At 48.5% G+C, this 19,961-nt stretch overlaps 3 protein-coding genes across 5 annotated transcripts in view; 2 read left to right on the top strand and 1 right to left on the bottom strand.

The window, feature by feature from the left end:
- The window catches only part of SRPK1 (SRSF protein kinase 1), a 28,934-nt gene extending 18,622 nt beyond the window's left edge, over positions 1 to 10,312 (top strand). The window contains exons 9-16 of one of the 2 annotated variants that reach the window (XM_030465355.1): positions 843 to 868; positions 1,315 to 1,528; positions 2,011 to 2,409; positions 3,806 to 3,906; positions 4,813 to 4,920; positions 6,223 to 6,292; positions 6,709 to 6,801; positions 7,653 to 10,312. In XM_030465355.1, the coding sequence (XP_030321215.1) occupies positions 843 to 868; positions 1,315 to 1,528; positions 2,011 to 2,409; positions 3,806 to 3,906; positions 4,813 to 4,920; positions 6,223 to 6,292; positions 6,709 to 6,801; positions 7,653 to 7,837 (1,196 nt within the window). In that variant the 3' untranslated portion in view covers positions 7,838 to 10,312. The remainder of the gene's footprint in view (positions 1 to 842; positions 869 to 1,314; positions 1,529 to 2,010; positions 2,410 to 3,805; positions 3,907 to 4,812; positions 4,921 to 6,222; positions 6,293 to 6,708; positions 6,802 to 7,652) is intronic. The other variant, XM_030465352.1, reaches the window with a different exon arrangement.
- Positions 10,313 to 11,045: 733 nt separating this feature from the next.
- LHFPL5 (LHFPL tetraspan subfamily member 5) lies at positions 11,046 to 16,955 on the bottom strand. Of its 2 annotated transcripts, XM_030465351.1 has the most exons (5): positions 16,843 to 16,955; positions 16,485 to 16,758; positions 12,906 to 13,142; positions 11,662 to 11,691; positions 11,080 to 11,396 (listed from the first exon to the last, which is right to left on the bottom strand). In XM_030465351.1, exons 1-4 carry the CDS (start codon positions 16,897 to 16,899, stop codon positions 11,678 to 11,680), a joined length of 582 nt encoding a protein of 193 aa, XP_030321211.1. In that variant the 5' UTR covers positions 16,900 to 16,955; the 3' UTR covers positions 11,080 to 11,396; positions 11,662 to 11,677. The 2 variants fall into 2 exon arrangements, with proteins under 2 accessions (XP_008497682.1, XP_030321211.1); XM_008499460.2 differs by having other exon boundaries at positions 11,046 to 11,396; positions 16,485 to 16,955.
- Positions 16,956 to 17,912: 957 nt separating this feature from the next.
- CLPS (colipase) lies at positions 17,913 to 19,927 on the top strand. The gene is made up of 3 exons (XM_008499565.2): positions 17,913 to 18,867; positions 19,409 to 19,531; positions 19,635 to 19,927. Exons 1-3 carry the CDS (start codon positions 18,769 to 18,771, stop codon positions 19,770 to 19,772), a joined length of 360 nt encoding a protein of 119 aa, XP_008497787.2. The 5' UTR covers positions 17,913 to 18,768; the 3' UTR covers positions 19,773 to 19,927.
- Positions 19,928 to 19,961: the final 34 nt, after the last annotated feature.

The following is a 19,961-nucleotide window of genomic DNA, read 5'->3' as shown; positions in this document are numbered from 1 at the left end:
TGCTGGCACCTGCTTTTTTGGAAAGGCAGTCAGCCTTGGAGAGCACACCCTGCATAAACACTAATGCCCTCAGAATAGTGCTGGAGTGAAAATGGGGTGAGGTTCTTCTCACATTTTCCTCAAAAGTTTTTTTTTCCTTGCTCCACTTCATGGAGATCTTAACAAGAGGATTTACCTGTTGTCATTTTGCAGAAGGCTGTAAAATACAAATGGAACCCTTGACATGCTGGCAGCACTGAAGATCTGAGAGCAAATATTCTCTGAGGAACAATTCCTCCTCAGAATATCCTCTTGTACCAGAGAATAGATTTCAATAACAGTTCCTCCTCAGAATATCCACCTGTACCAGAGAATAGATTTCAATAACAATTCCTCCTCAGAATATCCACCTGTACCAGAGAATAGATTTCAATAACTACAGCTGCCTCTATTGGAAAGTCTCTGTCAGCCATAATCTTGCTACACTAATACATAGCTGAGCCCTTCATAGCATAGCTTAGCTCAAGGGAGTTCCTGTAACTTTGGTATTTTAATGTTTTGGTTTGCATTTTTGTTTCAATAAGATGCATAATACATCAGATGCATAATAAAATAAATGAAACTGCATGAGAGGAAGTTTAAGACTTTGCTATCAGCCAAGCAAGTCTGCTATCCAAAATCTTAATTATGCATTCACTCATTCTAATTTTTTTTCAGTCTTGCTGTACTTTTGTAGAGAAATGAACCTTTGCCAGTATCTTTAGCATGTTACCAAACCATGTAGGAAAAAGCTTATCTTAAGAATGCAGTTGGACATTTTGACTATAAACTTACTAATTTACTCATCTCCCTTTCCCTTTCAGTGAGCACTGCACCCCAGCCAAAACCAGTAAGTGTAATAGCTTCTGTGTGTAAATATCCATCTGCTTACAGTATCTGCTGCATTGTTTCATAATGCTGTCAGCATGAGGGGAAAACAACCTTGTGTCAGGAGGAAAAGTGTTGTGTTTGATATAGGCATCAGTTTTAATGCTGCCTGGGAGCTGTAAGTAGGATCAGCTCACAAATCACCACAACCAGGAGTGGGTTTGGTGGTCTCGAGGTGACTGTGGTCTGTGGAGTTGAGATCCCTCAAGTCAGGACAGAAAAACACTGACAAAAACCATAGACAGTTGCTCCAAAAACCTTGAAATTCACTTTTTACTTGGGAGAACTGCTTGCATATTCTTTTTAATCCCAGGCTGCTTGCTTGGCTCCTAATTAGATTAAAATGAGGTGGATCAGAAAGTGAAATATGAAATGTTAAGTCCAGTTTCTCTGCTTGCTTCTGTGTAGGCTGACAAAATGTCAAAGAATAAGAAAAAGAAGTTGAAAAAGAAGCAGAAACGACAGGCTGAGTTGTTAGAGAAGCGAATGCAAGAGATTGAGGAAATGGAGAAGGAAGCAAGCCCTGGGCAGACACAGCCTGAAGAGGAGGAAGAGGCTCAGAGCCCTCTGGAAATGCTCATCAAAGTCAGTCCACCAGAGGAAAACATCAACAAAAAGACAGGTGTGGACCTAAAGTATTGCTGAGGTAGCACAGTGTTGTCCTTTCACTCCTGCTGGTGTGAGTGAACACCTTTAGTGGAGATGACCACAGTCACTTCACCTGTGTGCACTGCAATTCCTGGTGGGAAATCCCCAGTTACAAACCCAATTAATTAATTAGTGTGTTACATTTGGAGAGTTAACCTCCTCCTGAGGGCTCGCTGAACAAGACCTCAGCTCTTTGTTCAGATACAGTGCTATTTTCTCCTTTTCCCCTCACTCTTCCAGCTGAAGAGCAGTCAGTCCTCATGGAGAGCAGTGTGGAAAAATGTCACCTGTGTGCACTGCAAATCCTATTGGGAAATATCCAGTTACAAACCCAATTAATTAATTAGTGTGTTACATTTGGAGAGTTACCTCCTCCTGAGGGCTCGCTGAACAAGACCTCAGCTCTTTGTTCAGACACACATTGCTATTTTCTCCTTTTTTCCCCCACTCTTCCAGCTGAAGAGCAGTCAGTCCTCATGGAGAGCAGTGTGGAAAAATGTGTGACAGAAATAAACCTCAACGGAGTGATCCAGCTGACAGACTTCCCAGACTCCAGCAACCAAGGCTCTGTGCAACTGGAGGATGACCTTCATAATGCCAATGACTGTTGTCACCCAAAGGAGAACTTCCACACTTGTGATTACAGTCAGACTAATGGTGATTCAGAGAACAGGCCCCAAAAAGCAATGTCGGACTCGTTGCCCTTAGTTCCAGAAGATTCCATGGTGTGTCAGCCCACCCCCAACCAAGAGCAAGCACTCAGTGAGCAGGAGATGAACCATTTGCAGGAAAGCATCAGGACAGAAACACCTTCAGAGGATGAGAATGAGAATCACAGCCCAACAGACAACAAAGGTATGAGAAAGATCCTTGATCTAGGAGAGTTGTGTTCCACTTCATCCAAGTGGTAATAGACACTTCCATTTTGTAGGCTGGTGTGATCAGAACCACTTCTTTTGAGCCTTTTCCTCCCAGGAGTAATTAACCTGACAGTCCTACTCTGAGACATTTGTTGTGTGTAGCTTCCTATTGTAGTTGTACCTTAGTTTTGACTATTGAGTGTGGGAGTTATTCCACTTCTTAAAACTAGCTTTACGTTTCTTCAGTTTAGGGACATTTCTTCTTCAGTTTAGGGACATTTCCTCCTTTGTGTCAGGTGTTGCTTGCATGATTTTCATTTACAGTTAGAAACAAAACTCTACAAGTTGTCACTGGCTGTTTAATTGTGGGATGAGTACTGTTCAGTGTGTTCTGATAGTTTTGTTCTTAAAATTCAGCAGAGAGCTCCTCTCAGTTACTTGATATGAGTAAATCATTCCCCAGAACTGGAAGTGCAGCCTGACTGAAAGCTTAGACAGTGTAGGAAAAAAAAACCTCTTTAATGCTTTCATTTAAATATAATTTGGTTTAGGAGGAAGAAAAATAAGACTTGTAGGTTTAGGAGAACATAAGACACAATAGCATACAGCAGTTGAAACACATTCTGGGTGTGTTTTAAAAACTTGAATCAATTGATAAAATTGGCCTTTTTGCATCTTGGGGTCAAAATGAAGGATATCTGCTTGAAGAAAGAGGGAGAAGTTAATTTTTTAAAAAGAAAGCTGCAGCATTTTTTTTGCAGTTAGGTGGATGAAAAGTAAAAAAAATGACATTTAAAGACTGAAATGAACTGCATTTATTTGGATGTTCCTGCTAGACTTCTAGATTTAATTTGCTTCTCTCAGCTCTCTCCCACACTGCTCTGGAGCTACAGCTGGATGTCATTTAGTGATGTGGTGGTTTTGGTCTCCACTTTGTTTTTGAGGTTTTCTCACCATATACTTCAGCTCTTGTAACTGTGTTTCAGCAGTGAGTGACAGGTCTGTCAAGAAGATGCCCTAATCTGTGGGCTCTCCTTCAAAGTTTTAGGAGGAATAGAGGTTGAGAGGTTTGGTTTGTTTCTGGCAATGCCCTTATTTAAAAAATAAACTTGTCTGGATACAGAAACTTCTAAAGGCTGTGCAAAAAGTGCTGAGAAACTGTGTCCCTCTTGCATATGCTTACTTGTCCTTCTGCTTTGTGACACCATTCAGAGGTCTTGAAGGTTTTAGTGCTGTTATTCACAGGGCAAACTCATAACTGAGGCTTTGGGGAGGTTTCTGATCTGTAAACACAAACCCTTCCTGGGGAGGGAGAAGGCTCCAGGATTTGGATGACAGATGGTGCCACTGTCCATGTAGCTTTAATCAGCTGTTGTACATGTTGTCTCTAGGAAAATCAACTGCTGGGAATTTCCTTCTTAATCCTCTTGAGCCCAAGAATGCAGATAAGCTCAAAGTGAAGATAGCTGACCTAGGAAATGCCTGCTGGGTGGTGAGTTCACAATCTTTTCACATGGACTCTTTAAACCTGCTAATCCATCCACAGTATGCCAAGATGGAAAAGAATCTATAAAATACTTGGGTCTTTAGACCTGCTGGTGTGGTGAGAGTTTGAAAATCTGTTGAGGGGTAAAAAAATAAAATAAAACAAAATAAAAAATTAGGGGGAATCAGGGACACAAGGAAGGAAATGTTCCTTGAAAGCAGGATTCCAGCCTGTGTCCTGGGTGCCTCTTCAGTGATGAGAGGGCTTCTGCCAGGCTTGTGAACTGTGTCACATAAAAGGTGTGGAAATCTGCACGTGGGGAAGTTGTGAAGGAATCTGTGGCTCTCCTGGTGAATGAGAAAGCTGCAAACAGTGGCTCTGATGTGCTGGTTCTGGGGGTTATTGGCTTGTGAAACCATTTCAGGGGATTCATGAGCACATGAGAGACTCATAAATAGTTTTCTTTTTTGATAATTGCACTGGACTGCTTTGACATTACAAATAGAAGAAGCTTCTATTTTACTTGGTGTCTTAAAAGGCAAAATACTTCAGATCTTATGGGAGAGAGTCTCAAACTCAGAATTCCAGTGTCTGGCAAGGGGATCTCCTACCCTGGTGTTGTTTATCTGCTTTAAGGTACCTGAATCATGGGCTGTCATGATTAGGATAGGAGAGGCAGCTTACAAAAGTCTCTTTTTATTCTATTATTGTGAGTTTTTCTCTGAATTCCTGGAGGTGTGTCTCCTGTAGAGCATTTAACTTGCTGGAGTAAAAGCAACTGTTTAATGAGAATGTAAAACTGAGATGAAATGTCACAGGAATGAGCTTGGATCTACTCTGGCCTTCCAGGTTGTTGATTCTCCTCTTTTAAACAGTCTTTTAACTGCTGAGTAAAACATTTCTTCTCTTCAGCACAAGCACTTCACTGAAGACATCCAGACAAGGCAGTACAGATCCTTGGAGGTGTTGATAGGCTCAGGCTATAACACCCCTGCTGACATCTGGAGCACGGCCTGCATGGTGAGTCCTGTCACCCAGGGGGTTTTAAACTCTGGCTGTGGAGCACTTTGGGGGGGAATTGATGTTTTCTGGGCACTCTGAACTGCCCAGTCACTAGCCAAGCCTGGCAAAAACCCCTCAGGAGTGCTCAGCCAACTTCCAGACTCTTTTTTCCATGCTAAAGTTGTTTCTTTGGTGTTTGCCACGTGTGGCTTTTCTTTTGAAAGTCAGTTTTGTTGTACAGCACTGCAGATTTCAGATATGCCTTTGTGAAACACAAGTGTGCCATTCTGAAGACAAAATGTGTGTATATAAAGAGCCTTTCTGCTGCACCCAGCCCTCTTTCACACATGTCTTCAATATATATTCATATTTTAATCATACTCATCCTCTGAAAGTTTGGAATCACTTTATAACATGAGTAATGCTGAGATGAGGCTGAAGCTGTTCCTCAAGTAGCAAATATAGACTATAATGACTTAAAAATATAAAATTAGTCTAGTCAGTTGTCTCTCTGGTGTTTCAGTTTTGTGTTTTCTACAAATGAAAGCTTCAGGTTTAATTTTTTAAGCTCAGAAAATAGCAAGTGGAGTAATTTTTGCTTTCTTGGAAAACAAGCTGTGATTTTTTGGATGAATGTGGCAGGACAGACTGCAGTGTGGTCGTGTTGTCTCTGGAATGTGTGGACAAAACTATGCAGTGGTTACAGTGAGTGGTTACAGCCTAATGCTGTAGTTAGGCTACAGAAGTCCTTAAAGAAACTGAGACCACAGAAGGACAGAGGAACTGCTTGGAGTAAAAGTGAATACAGAGAGGGTAAATGTGTCTTGGAACTTAGGAGTGGTGAGCTGAAATGCATGTAAATGTTTTTCTCATTTAAAACATGGTTTTAAATCTACAGATGGATGTTCAGATATTAACTGGTTGAAAAATGGCTTTTTAACATCTGAAATTTGGAGGGATGGGGGAGAATCTTTTTTTAATTAGGATGGGACATCATTTTGCAAATTGCTGTTCAGGTAGAAGAGAAGCAAAGCTTGTGAAGTCCCTTGATTTTCTCCCAATTTCACACAACCATTCTGCATTATGCCATGATCCAGGATTTATCTTAGCCATACCTGTGATGTTTTTTTTTAATACAATCATTAAAATGTTGCATAGTAATTGCACATCTTAAGATGGTAATGGCACACTGAGGTTTTACAGGTTGTTCTTCCCACCTCTTTGCTTCTGGCCCACAGATCTGCAGAGTCAGCCTGCAGCACAACTGAGTTTGTGAAGTGGATTAAAGTGATTTAACTTGCTCCTTTCTGTTTGTTTTAGGCTTTTGAGCTGGCAACAGGAGACTATCTCTTTGAGCCCCATTCTGGGGTGGATTACTCACGGGATGAAGGTGTGTTTGTCTAAGTCTTTCCTCTTTTAAACTGGGACATGAAACAGAGTGGATGCTTCTTCAGAATGATCCTTCCCTTATGAGTTAGCAATGCAGACACCCCTTGCAAAAAAGTTTATTTACCTAAATTGTTTTATTTACCTAAAACCCTGCAAAAAGATCCATGATCTTGTTCTGGTGTTTCCCATTCCTCTTACTGCTGAGTTCTCTGTCTCCTAAAACAGATTATGCCTCAAATTGTCCTTGAGTTTTTTCCCTCCTTGCCTTTTACTCTAATCTGATTTAAGGCAAATCTCAGTTTTTAAGGGAGGTAATGTCTTTGTTCTTGTGCCCCAGTTTCCTACTGTGGGATAAAAGGATGTCTTGGGTGGATGTATCTCATTGTTGGGTTTTCTTTCTCTTTTGCAAACATGCAGATCACATTGCATTGATCATAGAACTTCTGGGGAAAATACCTCGCAAGCTCATTCTGGCAGGAAAATATTCCAAGGAGTTTTTCACCAAAAAAGGTAAATGGAAACAAAGCAAATGTCATTTTTTTTTCTCCTCATCCCCTGCTCCAGATACACAAGAATGACTTGCTGGAAATAACAACAATAGATGCCAGCAAAGATGCCTTTGTAAGTCTTTCCTTTGTCTTATGAAAGGCTTTCTGAGTAAAACTGCAGCTGGTTCCAACTGCCTCAGCTATCTTGTCTGCTTGTACTTGACATCTTGGTGGAGATCAAATGCAGCAGGTAGAAACCCAGTGCTGTAGCCACTTCTTCAGACTTGATGTGGCTTTATTTAGCTGATCTTTGGTATCTAGAGGTGTTGGCTCACCTTTTATGTCTTCTCTAGACAACTTTCTTCTTCTTCACGTGTGCCAATCACCTAAGTAGTACCTGGCACATTATACCATTATCATAAAGAAGCTTTAAGTGCCCCAGAAATGTTTTGAATCTCAAGAAGTTTTTGACCTTGTTTATTACTACTTTTTTTTATTTTAAATAAACCCTTTTTTACTAGTAGTGTATTGCTTTCTCAAACACTGCTGCATGTATTCCACAGTCAACTCTTCAGTGTTCATCTGTCATGTCAAATGCTCTGATTTAATGAAGTTAATCAATATTTGCTGATACTGAATCAGAAATAGAAGAGGGGGGAAAAAAAGCATCTTTCAAAGAGGTACATTCCTAGAACAGTCTTCAAAAGCAAATAGAAAAGGAGAGTTAGTATAATTTTATTTTTTCAGCATACCCTACCCTTTTATACTCCCTGAGCCCAACTCTTGTGAGCACTTGCTGAATTCAGTCTGCCTTGCTTAGCTCCTCAGCCTGTTTTATTAAGCTGCACTTAACCTGTCCCTCTTGTTTTTTAGGTGATCTAAAGCACATCACCAAACTGAAGCCCTGGGGCCTTTTTGAAGTCTTGGTGGAAAAATACGAATGGGCCCAAGATGAGGCAGCTGCATTCACAGACTTCTTGTTACCAATGTTGGAGCTGATCCCAGAGAAAAGAGCTACAGCAGCTGAGTGTCTCAGGCACCCCTGGCTTAACTCCTAGAGCCTTCAACCCAATGCCACAGCACTACCCTCTGGTTTACAGCCTAGCCTACACGTGCCCAGCTGCCCTTCTCAGATCTGTTACTTTGGGTTTTGTTTTTTTTTTTTCTTTTTTCCCCTTCTTCATTTTCAATGTGAAGTTCTTCCTTCAAGGCTTCCAAGATTTTAGATAAATCTAACCTGTTCTGCTGAGTTTGCTTGTGTGACTCAATGGGGACTCTCCTTAGCCAGTGGGCATCATCTGGGGTTTGCCTTGACTGGGCTTCACCAAAGACTTAATTGACTACAACATGAAGTTGTTTGGGGTTTTTTTTTTCCTGAGTCTCCTCGCTGTTAATCACTGTGTGCTACAGATGTGAGCTCACCTGTGCTCAGAGAATGCTCCCTTAGATAAATCTCAACTCTTTTCTTCACCAGGGGGATGTGAAGATCCAAACCACCTCCTTATCTCACTGACTCAGGAGTCATATTCCTGCTCTTCACCCAGTAGCAACAGGGTGAGAAGTAACGTGGCCCCCAGGTGCTGTTAGTTCCCTGTAGAGCAAAGACCTCCAAACCCTCCATCATTTTCTAGGTGTCTGCTCTATCCTTCCTTTCTTTAGTTCTAGCTGCTTAAATCCTTTCAAAAAGAGCTATTTAAACCTAGGGTTTAGCATCCTTCACTTCTTCCTCTAAAGTGCCCTTTCCCTTTTTTCCTTCCCTGTGCCCAGATAGTCAGGATAGTTTCTGAACTTGATGTTTTCTACTCCAATGCCTGTGACTGAGCTGACAAGCAAAAAAACTGGAGCTGACTCAACGCACAATCCTCAGCATACAGCTGGGTGCACCCTTTGGCTGCTGTGTTGCAGGCAGCTCTTTAATATTTCAGTGAGCTCTAAGGGTTTTTTTTTATTTTTATCCCTTACTGGCACTTTTTTGCCTTGCTTGAAGCAGTTGCTGTATCCATCAGAGATTTGCTTTCACTGGGGCAGTCTACCCTGACTCTTGATTTTTCCCTTTTTCTCAAGAAAAGGGTGGCAGCATCTCTGTGACAGCCATGCTCTAGCCATGCTCTAGCCCTTCTTCCAAAACCAACACTTGAAGGCCCAGTGTAAAGATCTTTTTTTTTTGTTGTTTAACTTGCTCCAGGTGCTGGCCTTCAGAAATAATTTCCCAGGATGGGACTGCCTTTTATTTTCTGGGCTTTTAGCACAAGGAGAGCTGGCAAAAGTGGAAGAGAACTGACTTTCTTGTGTAGATACTGGATTAGAAGCTGTTCCTAGAGTTCACCCCAAGTGAAAACGTTCTGTGGGGTTTCTGTGTGAACTCCTCAGACAGGGTTGGATATAATGAGTAAATGGGTTCATTTTTATTAAATCACTGGGGGGTTTGATAGTTTTATGATGGCTTCTTCTAGACTTGCCTGTCCTGTTACAGATTCAGTGCATCCTAAAGCAAGATTTGGCAGCATGGAGGCTTCAGAGGCATTTCCTTACCCTGGACCAAACAGGCCTTTGGATTCCTGGTGGCTCTCAGAGGACAGAACTTGCTGCAGGACCATGCTGGAGGCCTTGCAGATGCTCTCTGAGACAGTTACCTTGCCAAAGCTGCCAAGACCACTGTTACATGTCACTTTTCTGTGTGTGTTTAGGAATTCTGGTTCAGAAGGATCATTCATCCATAAACCTTGGTGTCATTTAATCCACTTGACAAGAGTTTCTCCAGTCCAAGCTCCTGACTGGGCTTATTAATGCAAGTCATGCTGCATGTTCTCTTAGGGGTAGGTCAGGTTCTCTATGCACCTAGTCTAAAATTAAAGGAAGGTAACCTACCAGAAGAGTTTTTAAACTGTTGATTTGAGTTGTTTTGGGGTTTTTTTTTCCCCTTTAACATGGATTTTTCCAGTGGCCTGTTACTTACATATCTGTTACAGGGTTACAGGGCTGCAGACAGGACCAGCTTCCAAAATACCTACTGTGAAGATCCCCTGGCAGGGCAAACCTTGTCTTGAAAACTTCTTCTCTTGTCTTGAAAACTTCTTCTCTTGTCTTGAAAACTTCTTCTCTTGTCTTGAAAACTTCTTCTCTTGTCTTGAAAACTTCACCTCTCCCCTATGCTTGAGACTGAGCAAGAAAAGAACTTTTCCTAGAATGGGGTCTGCACACTTTGACTCCAAGAGCTCCTTCCCATCCTGCCCTCTGCCACCCCTGCCTGCAGGAGGAGGAGGAGGTTTTGTACCCTGACAGCCAAGGCTCAGAGCCAGCTTGTGAGGTGAAGCCCTGAGTTTTCAGGGTTTCAGTCTTGTCCTGTGTGCTCCTTCACTTGGGCTTTGTTCAGTTTCCAAATTGCCATAAAGTGCTCACACTAGAGGATTTGTACTTGCTGTGTCAGTCTAAAACCTGAAGGAAAATACATTTTTATTCTTTCTACTTGGGTGCTTTGTCTTTTTTTTTTTTTTTTTCTTTTGTGAAAGCCGTACAATAAACAGATTATTTAATAACTGAGTAATTCTTCCTATGTTCCCTCTGCAAGTCTGTTCTTTCTGAGCCAGTGACCCACTGATTGAATCTTCTTAGCACTTTTTATTCTATTTTCCAGAATGGTGCAGGTGAAGATTTTGCTGCTGTTATTGTGATAAGAAGGGGAGAAGAGTGGTCAGGAGCAGGGCAGCTCTGCTGGAGTTTTTCCATTATAAATATGTTTTTTTCTTTAAATTCATCATCTCTGATTTGCCCTAGCAAATTCTGAACAAAACCATCCCAAACACTTCTGCAAGAACCAGGAAGGTTCTTGTTAGAGCTGAATTGAATTGGCTGCTGCAGGAACAGACAAATTGCAGCAAGTAGAAATAAAAATCTTAATACAGGCTAATTTGGCCAGCTAAGAGCTGGATGGGCTGATGTGCTGCTTTGTTTTCTGCTGAAATGGACTGTGCTGGAGCTGCTGCAGGTGGGTGATGAGAAATTATGGTTAAATTGGGTTAATTGGGTGCTGCAGGGAGTCGGTGCTGACTGGCACCATCCCCTGCAGCTTGTGGGCCTGCTCCAGCTCTGAGGATGTTTTTTTCCCCCAGAAAATTGTCTTTTTTTTCCCAAAGCTGCCTTTGGTTACTCCTGTTCTGAGGGGGAAGTGAGGGGTTGATGACTGCTAGGAATTGGATGTGTCAGCCTGGGACAGGACAGGGCAGGGACAGCACTTCCCCTGCCCAGGGAGATGAGCAGAAAATCCCAAAAGGCCAACTTTTTATTGTTATTATTTAGAAGAAATTCCCTTGAAAGATATACAAACCCCAAGAAGCAGCAAAGTGCCATCCCTCCTCTTTCCCCCAGGTTTGCTGATGGACTCAGAAACCTGTGTCCAGTTGGAGATCTTCACAGAATATCTTTTGTTGGAAGAGACTTTTGTTCTGCCTTTGACATCAACCTCTTGCCATAAATCAACTCCACAAGAGCTGAGGGTTGGCAGTGGCCCTTTGAGTGAGAAGAGCACTTGTAGGAAATCCACAGATGGTGGCAAGTTTAAAGCTTCTGGAAAAGTCACTTTAAAGAAAGAGGCTGATGGAAGAACAGTTCCAGGTGTCCCTGGGAAGAGAAAGAAAAGGTCAGTGGTTGTCAAATGGAGCATGACTTCAAAATTTAAGGTTTAGTTTTGCTCACTCAACAAGGATTTATGTTCTGGTTCCAGGAGGCAGAGCAGAGACTTAGCTTCCCATTTAACCACAAATAAAACCAAACCTACAGCACCAGAATCTCTACAGTTATCAACCCTTTGCTAATTCTCAAACTACAACAGGAAAATCCTGGATGCTGGGGAGAAATGGTAAAAAGCCCTGCAGGCATCACTTACCTGCTGATCAGCTCTGTCACTCACCCTCTTCTGTAAAGCAAAAAGATAATTACTGAGTTAATGAAGGAATAGCAAGGGAGAGGTTTGTTTTCACCTGCACTGTTATCTCCTGCTTAAGAACCATAAGAATGGGCTGGGTTGGAAGGGAGCTCAGAGCTCATCAAGTCCAACCCTTGATCCACTCCCCCCGTGGTTCCCAGCCCATGGCACTCAGTGCCACATCCAGGCTCTTTGGAAAGATCTCCAGACACGGAGAATCCACTACTTCCCTGGGCAGCCCATTCCAATGCCTGATCACCCTCTCCAGAAAGAAATTCTTTCCAATCTCCAACCTAAACCTCCCCTGGCACAACTTGAGACCCTTTGTGCCCTCTTGTCTTGCTGAGAGTTGCCTGGGAAAAGAGCCCAACCCCCCCCTGGCTCCAACCTCCTTTCAGGGAGTTGCAGAGAGTGATGAGGTCTCCCCTGAGCCTCCTCTTCTCCAGCCTCAACACCCCCAGCTCCCTCAGCCCTTCCTCACAGGAATTCTGCTGGATCCCTTCACAGCCTCCTTGCTCTTCTCTGGACCTGCTCCAGCACCTCAAGCTCCTTCCTGAGCTGAGGGGCCCAGAACTGGACACAGGACTCAAGCTGTGGCCTCCCCAGAGCTGAGCACAGGGGCAGAATCCCTTCCCTGGACCTGCTGGCCACGCTGTTCCTGAGCCAGCCCAGGATGCCATTGGCCTTCTTGGCCACCTGGGCACACTGCTGGCTCATGTTCAGCTTCCTGGCAATCCAGACTCCCAGGTCCCTTTCTGCCACTCTGTGCCCAGCCTGGAGCTCCCCATGGGGTTGTTGTGGCCAAAGTGCAGGACCTGGCACTTGGCCTTGTTGAACCTCATCCCACTGGAGCAAGCCACGATCCTCCTAAATAATCCCAGACTGGTTTGGGGTGGAAGGGACCTTAAAGCTCATCCAGTCCCAACCCCCTGCCATGGGCAGGGACACCTCCCACCAGCCCAGGGTCCTCCAAGCCCCATCCAACCTTCAACACTACCAGGGATGGGGCACCCACAGCTTCTGGGGGCACCCAGGGGCTCAGCACCCTCCCACCAAATAATTTCTTCCTAATGTCCAACCTCAATCTCCCCTCTTCCACTTCATAATATTTATATTATTTTTTCCTTCTAAACCATCAACAACAGAAACATGGAAACGCTCTGCAGCAGGACGGGGGCTCAGAGCTCAGCTCTGGCTGCTTTTACCTTTACTTTCTGCTTTAAAATCCGAGGGGAGGAGGTTGTCCTGCCTGTTCCCCAGAACAAAGGCCAGGAAGGAGAGGATGAGGGCATCGAGGATGCCGATGATGCAGAGGATGTAGGCCCAGCGCACGGTGCAGGCACCCAGGGTGTATTTGTCTGTCTTGTCCCCACAGAGCCTCCGGACCTCCCCTGAGTCCCAACCATCGGGGTAGATGAGGCAGCCAATCATCAGCCCGGTAGCTGCAGGGAAAAGGAGACATTCCACCATGGCACAACCACCAGGTCATAGGATCAGAGGGTGGCAGGTTGGAAGGGACCTCTGGGATCAGCTGGTCCAACCCTTCTGGTCTTGTTCATAGGATACTCTGAGTTGGGAGGGACCCATCAGAAGTTTGTGGTGTGAGGTGGCCCAGCAACCCCTACAGCTGAGACTTATCCCAAGTGGGGGGAATCCAGCATTTCCCCTAGGAGACCATTCTAATGCCTGACTGTCCTCATGGGGAAAAAGTTTCCTCTTGTGTCAATCAAAATTTTCCCCCACTGCCCCTTTTCCATGGGACTCCTTGGAAATAGGGAGTCTCCATGTTCCTTGTAGCTGCCCTTTAACTGGAAAACTGTAATAAGGTTTCCCCTAAGTCTTCTCCAGGCTGAACAAACCCATTTTGCTCAGCTTCTCCTCCTGTGGCAGGTGCTCCAGTCCTCTGATCAACCTTGTGGTTCTTCTCTGGACCCTCTCCAGCCTCTCCACATCCTTTTTGTACAGTGGGGACCAAAACTGGATGCAATACTCCAGGTCCATTCTGCATGGTGAGGCATAAAGAGATAAAATCCAGACATAAAGAGATAAAATACCATGGGGCAGCTCACTGGGGTTAAATGCTCCCCATGCCCTGCAGCCACCCACTGACTGCACTTTGTGGCCTCTGCTCAGTTCTGGGCCCCTCATTTCAAGAAAGTCACTGAGGTGCTTGAGCAAGTTCAGGGAAGGGCAACCAAGCTGGAGAAGGGTCTGGAGACCAAGTCCTGTGAGGAGAGGTTGAAGGAATTCAGAATGTTCAGTTTGGAGGAGGGTGAGAGGGGACCTTCAAGCTGGAGATGATGGGCAGTTTGCAAGGGCCTGCAGTGATGGGATGAGGGGCAAGGGTTTTAAATTAGAGAAGAGTAGATTTAGACTGGATGATAGGAAAAAGCTCTTTACCATGAGGGCAGTGGAACAAGTTGCCCAGGGAGATGGTTGAGGCCTCATCCCTGGAGATGTTCAAGGTGAGGCTTGAGGAGGCTCTGAGCACCCTGAGTTGAGGGTGTCCCTGATACTGCAGGGGTTGGACTGGGGGACCTTGAGAGTTCCCTTCCTACCCAAAATATTCTATGATTCTATGATTCTCACTCTAAAACTGAACAGAGGTATTAGGGAGGTGGATTAGGGTGACCAGTCGGATGTGGTGACCTTAGAGGTCTTTTCCAACTGTGCCAATTCCTTGGGCTCTGCTCTGGCCATGCTGCTGGAGCAGGGAGCAGCAGGACCCTGCTCACAGCTCCCACCAAGGATGCAGCAGGAGCAGCAGCTCCCATCACTGCGTTGCCCAGGCAACGTCTCCCCTGCATCCACACACTCCCTGCCCCTGTCACTCCAAAGAATGATCATCTCCAGACAAACCCGGCATGGATTGAGCCTCTGCAAGCTGGAGAACCTCGTTAGTGCCCCAGTAGTGGCTTTACAGGCAGATGAATTCTGCTTGTTCAGCTGGGGTGGTTCCATCCAGGCCAGGAGCCACCAGCTCCTCCTGCAGCCCCGGGGCTCTCAGCACCTTGTCCTTGTGGCTTTGCCATGGGAGCTACAACAAACCCAGCACAAGCTGCTGAAGGGCTGTTTTCTGCCAAGCTGCTCGTGTGCCAGAAGCTCAGAAATGTCTTTTTTTTTTTTTTTTTTTTTTCCCCACGTGCTTGGAGGAGTTTGCTGGACAAGGGAGCCTTGACTTTGGGAGAAGAACTGAGGTCATCTGCAAGGCTTTGGGATGGGATTCATAGAAGGCTGTTTGCAACCTCCCCTGGCATCTTGGTGCAGAGCATGGCAGTCACTGGTCCTTTTTGCCTCTTTGTGCAAGTGTGAGGCCCTCCCAGGCTTCTCTCATGCCAAGGTGGGAGCTCTGGATGAGCAGAAGTTTATCCCCTGCCCTTCATGCACGCCCACAGCCTCCTGCAGCAGCAAGATGCTCCCTGCCCCATGCATTTCCTCTGTCTGGATGCTCAGTAAACCTGAAAAAAACTTTTAGGTGGCTTCCTTTTGCTGATGTTTTGGTGTTTTTTCCCTTGGTTTAAGGATAGGAGAGCAGCAAGACCAAAAAGCAGCTTCCCAGGGCTGCAGAGAGCATTTTTCTTGGTGGAGAAGCAGCTGATTTCTCCTGTAATTTAATTACTCTTCCCTGGAGCTCAGAGAGGCACAGAGAAAGATGGGGAGCTGGAAAGAAATCGATTCTTCTGTGAAAATGCACCTGGTGCAGAGCAAAGACCAGAAAATGGATCTTTCACCTGCCTCCTTTTTAAAATAACTCCCAGAAAAGCTCCTTAGAGCCTGTCAGGGGCAGAGGAACTGGGTTGTCCAGAACAATTTGAGCAGGATGGTGTGGCTGGAGCTGCCTGTGCTGCTTTTCTCTCCCCATCCAGGGAAAAAAAAAAAATATTCACAGAAAAAGCCCCAAAGCCTTTCCCTGCTTCTCTCAGTTCGGCAGACTGAGCTTCTCCAAGCCTCTTATCTAAATCTTTGCCTGAGCTCACTTCTTTAGCCGGGAACCGAAGCAACCCTGGTGCCATCCCGGGGCTGCAGTGGGGGCACCCGCGGCCGGGAACCGCAGCCGGTCCCGGTGTGAATGATTCAGGAGGAGCAAAGGGCTGGGTTGGGTTTCAGCTGGAGCTGGGTTACGGAGCGTCTCGGGTGTCTGGGGCTGTGCTGGGATGGGGGAGGCTGGAGAGACGCAGGGGTGAGGGGAAGGATGCGGGGGTGAGCAAAAAAAGTTGGGAAATGGGGATGATGGGACCAGATCAGTCCCCTCCTCCTGCTCCCCCTCTCTGCTTCGTCTTCCCCTGGACTCTGGGAGTCCCCGAGGGTGTTGTAGGCAGCAGATAACCCACCAAACCTCACATTCCATCTGATTAATTCCTGCGGGAGCCCCGTGCCCCAGCCCTGCAGCCTTTGGTGCTCACCGAGGGATGCTCTGAATCCAAGACCCGGCTGCAGCGTGGGGCAGAGCAGGAGCCACGGTGATGGCTGGAGGAAACTTCTCCCCCAGGTAAGCAGGGCCAGGCAGGGGCTGGGCTGTTGGTGCCCTGGGGTTTTGCAGCAGTGGAGGAAGGGGAGCAGCATCCACCTGTAATGAGTCTGCCAGAGCTCAGCTGCTCGGGACAGACTGACTGCAAATTTCTCACTGGTAACCAGGAAGGGGAAGCAAAGGGGGCACGGAGGTTGAGTTGGGGTCATTTTCCTGGCCAGCAACCCCCTGGCAGCGTCAAGATGGGGATAAGGAGGGAAAAGCAGCTCTGGCTGGACCATCAGTGGCCACCCCCTGCTCGCCAAGCCCAGCTCACCTGCTGCCAGCTGCATCCAGGCACAGACTTTGTAGACCGTGGCCGCGTTGCAGAAGAAGAAGAGGCTGAAGCAGAGGATGGTGCCGATGATGAGGAAGGTGGAAATGCCGACGAAGAACATGGCTGTTTTGAAGGCGCTGGAGGGGATGGTGCCGAAGTCGAGGGGGCTGCCCTTGCAGATGAGCTCGCCGGTGAGCGCGTTGCCGATGCAGTAAGAGAAGAGACCGAAATACCCGGCCTGGGGCGTGTCGATGCTGTCCCCGATCCAGTAGGGCTGGATGAAGGTCACCACCATCAGGATGGAGAAACAGAGGGTGAAGAGAGCCCAGAGCACCCCCATGGCCCGAGCGTTCCTCACATAGTTGGTGTGATAGATCCGGGCCGCCTCCTGCGCCGGCAGCAGCTTGGACATCATGGGGACACTGCCACCCCCAGAGCCACTGTCACCGCCACCGCCACCGGGGCCCCGGCGCTGCCCCGCCCCGCCGGGAGGCTCCGCCGGCGGCTGCACCGCCCCAGGGGGGGGCTCCGTTAATCGCCCCCCGCCCCTTCCCTCGCCGGGGAGGACCCGGGAGGAGCCGGCGCGACCCCCTCGCCCCCAGCCGGGGTGGGCTCAGGAGGAGTCGGGGGGATGCTCGGGATGTGGTGCCGGGATGAGCCCCGGGGGTCGCAGGATGAGACTCTGCGATCGCTTTGTGTCCGCGGGATGGGTTCCCGGGGTTTGCTCGGTATCCTCGGGATGTGCTCTAGGACACCGGGATGGGACCGCGGGATGGGACCCCGGGGATGAGGTCTGGGATCCCAGGATCGCTTTGTATCCCCGGGAAGGAACCCCGGAATGCCATCTGTGTCCTCAGGATGGGACTGTACCATGAGACCTCAGGATGCACCCTGAGACCCCTGCATGAGCCCCTGAGATGTGCCTTGTGTTCCCGGGGATGTGCTTCCAGGATGCACCCTGGGACCCCAGGATGAGACCCCGGGATGCCCCCTGGGATGGACCTTTAGGATGGGACCCCAGGATGAGCCCTGTGTCCCCAGGATGTGTCCTGCATCCTTGGAGTGTGGGCCAGGATATGCCTGAGCTGCACCCTGCACCTTTGGATGTGTTTTGGGATGTGCCACCCTCCCCTTGATGTGCTGGGGTGTTCTCCAGGATGTGTCTTGCCCCAGGATCCATCTGGGTTGTGCTGTGTACCCCACGATTTGTCCCCTCAGATGCTTCCCTCTAGCCTCCTCCCAGCTGGTGTCACCAGGGATGCTGCATCAGTGGGGTGGGGGCTGCAGGTCCCTGGACATCCCTGTCAGCTCCAGGGTTGTCTGGAGCTGCAGGCAGGGAGGGGACTGTCCCCACAGCCCCCCTGCAGAAAGGGGAAAGGCTCATCCTGCTTCCAGGACACCCGTGGGAGGGACAGATCTCTGCCTGTCCCTTGTGTCCAGCTGCCCATGGGTCTTGTGGGCACTCCTGGCCACCCTGGTTCCTTTTTTTTTGCAGGACCCACAATCTGCCTTGCATCCCGAGGGGCCTAGATGCCACGTGTCAGGGTGATGGCCACCCCAGAGCCTCAGCGTCACCCCCAAGGCCACCCAAGGCTGCCCTGGTGTTAATCATTGCCCAGAGCTGCTGGGCCAAGGTGGGTGTGAAAAGCTGCACGGTTCCCAGGGCTGTTTTCCTTCCAGCAGCTGCATCCCTGAGCACCAAAACACACAGCAAACATCTGGCATGGTTCAGTGTTGGACACAATGGGGACCTTGGTGGCCTCTGGAGCACAGAGGGAGGCCCAGTGGGGTGCTGGCAGGGGGGTGGGCTCAGTCCTGCCATGCTTTGGGCTTTCTGGAGCTGGTTTCTTGGTGTCTGTGATCCTAATGTTTGAGAGGTGGAGGATCTTCCCACGGAGCAGATCTGCCCATGGACAGCAGCTCCCAGCCAGGACAGTGTCCCAGAGAAGCCCAACTCCCTGGAAGTCTGGGTGAAGGAGAGCAGGGAGGACTTGGAAACCTCCCAGGAGGAGCTCAGAACCACCGTGACTTCACTTTGCCTCTGCCAAAGGAGCCACCAAAGGGTGGGCTAGCAGCACCCATGTGGGATGGTGACCCCAGTGAGATGTCCCCGTGGTGGCATCGCCTGGCAGCATGGAGGTGGCCTGGCACACAGCGTGGCTGTTCCCCTGCCCAGCCCCAGTGCCACGACCAAGGGTGTGATAGGAGCAGCCACATCAGCTGATGGAGACGTGGGCTATAAAGCACCCACCCACCCTGCCCCGTGGCCACCAACCAGCCCGCCATGGCTACCACGCTGTCCCTCCGCCTGCTCCTGGCTCTGCTGCTGCTGCTGGCCCCAGCCCTGCCTGCACCCCACGAGCGGGGGCTCATCTTCAACTTGGTGAGAGGGACAAGGGACAGTGACCCTAAGTGACAAGGGACACCTCGGTGGGGCATGCGGGGGGGGGTCTGGGGTGGGGGGTGGGGGCCCTGGGGCAAGGGGTGCAGCCATCAGGGGTAAAACTCAAGGTGGATGGGGAAACTGAGGCAGGGAGGACATGCTGGGGTTCCTGGGGTCATGAGGGATCTGGGAGCCTGGGGAAGCACAGGGAAGCCTGGAAGTGGGATCGAAGCTCTCGGCTCCCTGTGCTGCTGGGGATCCCCTCCCTGGGGGGCTTTCAGGGAATGGGGAGGGGGGGACACAGCCTCCCTGTGGTGTCTCAGCCCTGTTCCTCTGAGCCCAGCAGGGCACAGCCCTCCAGCAGAGTGGGTTTTGGGTCAGACCCAGGGAATTCTGCAGGGTGGGGGTTTGGGAGTGCTGGCAGCCCTGCTGAGCCCCAGCCCAAAGCTGGGGGGCTCTGACACCCGGCCCACAGCTGGAGGGGGGGGATAAAGGTGGGACAGGGATGTCCCTGGTGCTGACACCCTGTCTGGTGGCACAGGACACGGGGGAGCTGTGTCTGCAGAGTGCTCAGTGCAAGAGCAGCTGCTGCCACCGCACCAGCGGCCTCAGCCTGGCCCGGTGTGCCCCGAAGGCAGCAGAGTTCCAGGAGTGCTCCCCAAAGGTAGGAGGTGTTCCCCTGTGCCCCATGCACAGGATGCAGTCAGGGGCAGGGATGGGGACAGGGATTTGTCCCCCACACTGAACTGTGCCTTGGTTCCCACCAGAGCCTCTATGGGGTCTACTACAAGTGTCCCTGTGAGAGTGGCTTGAGCTGTGACGTGGATAAAACCATCGTGGGCTCCATCACCAACAGTGACTTTGGCACCTGTAATGACCCCCAGAGATCCAACACATCCCAGTGAAGGCAGAGACCCCCAGGTTTCCCCCCGTGTCTCCCTGTCTTGCCTCTGCCACCCTCCTTTCCCCCTCCTCAGGGATGTCTGGACCTGCCAGTGCTGCCCCTGCTGCTGGGGGATGTCCAAGTAAAGAGCATCTTCTGCCAAGCTGATGTTTCCATCATCATCATCATCATCATCATCATGATGGAATGG

This window comes from Calypte anna, chromosome 26 (assembly GCF_003957555.1).
Source record: "Calypte anna isolate BGI_N300 chromosome 26, bCalAnn1_v1.p, whole genome shotgun sequence".
Classification (NCBI taxonomy): domain Eukaryota; kingdom Metazoa; phylum Chordata; class Aves; order Apodiformes; family Trochilidae; genus Calypte; species Calypte anna.
This window is presented reverse-complemented; position numbering and strand designations above follow the sequence as displayed.

Excerpts from the sequence above, each read along its gene's own strand:
- LHFPL5 (XM_008499460.2), bottom strand. The coding sequence starts at position 16,899 with ATGATGTCCAAGCTGCTGCCGGCGCAGGAGGCGGCCCGGATCTATCAC. Across the intron at positions 13,143-16,484 it reads CTGGATGCAGCTGGCAGCAG|CTACCGGGCTGATGATTGGC; the intron begins GTGAGCTGGGCT and ends TTTTCCCTGCAG.
- CLPS (XM_008499565.2), top strand. The coding sequence starts at position 18,769 with ATGGCTACCACGCTGTCCCTCCGCCTGCTCCTGGCTCTGCTGCTGCTG. Across the intron at positions 18,868-19,408 it reads GGGGGCTCATCTTCAACTTG|GACACGGGGGAGCTGTGTCT; the intron begins GTGAGAGGGACA and ends CTGGTGGCACAG. Across the intron at positions 19,532-19,634 it reads TCCAGGAGTGCTCCCCAAAG|AGCCTCTATGGGGTCTACTA; the intron begins GTAGGAGGTGTT and ends GGTTCCCACCAG.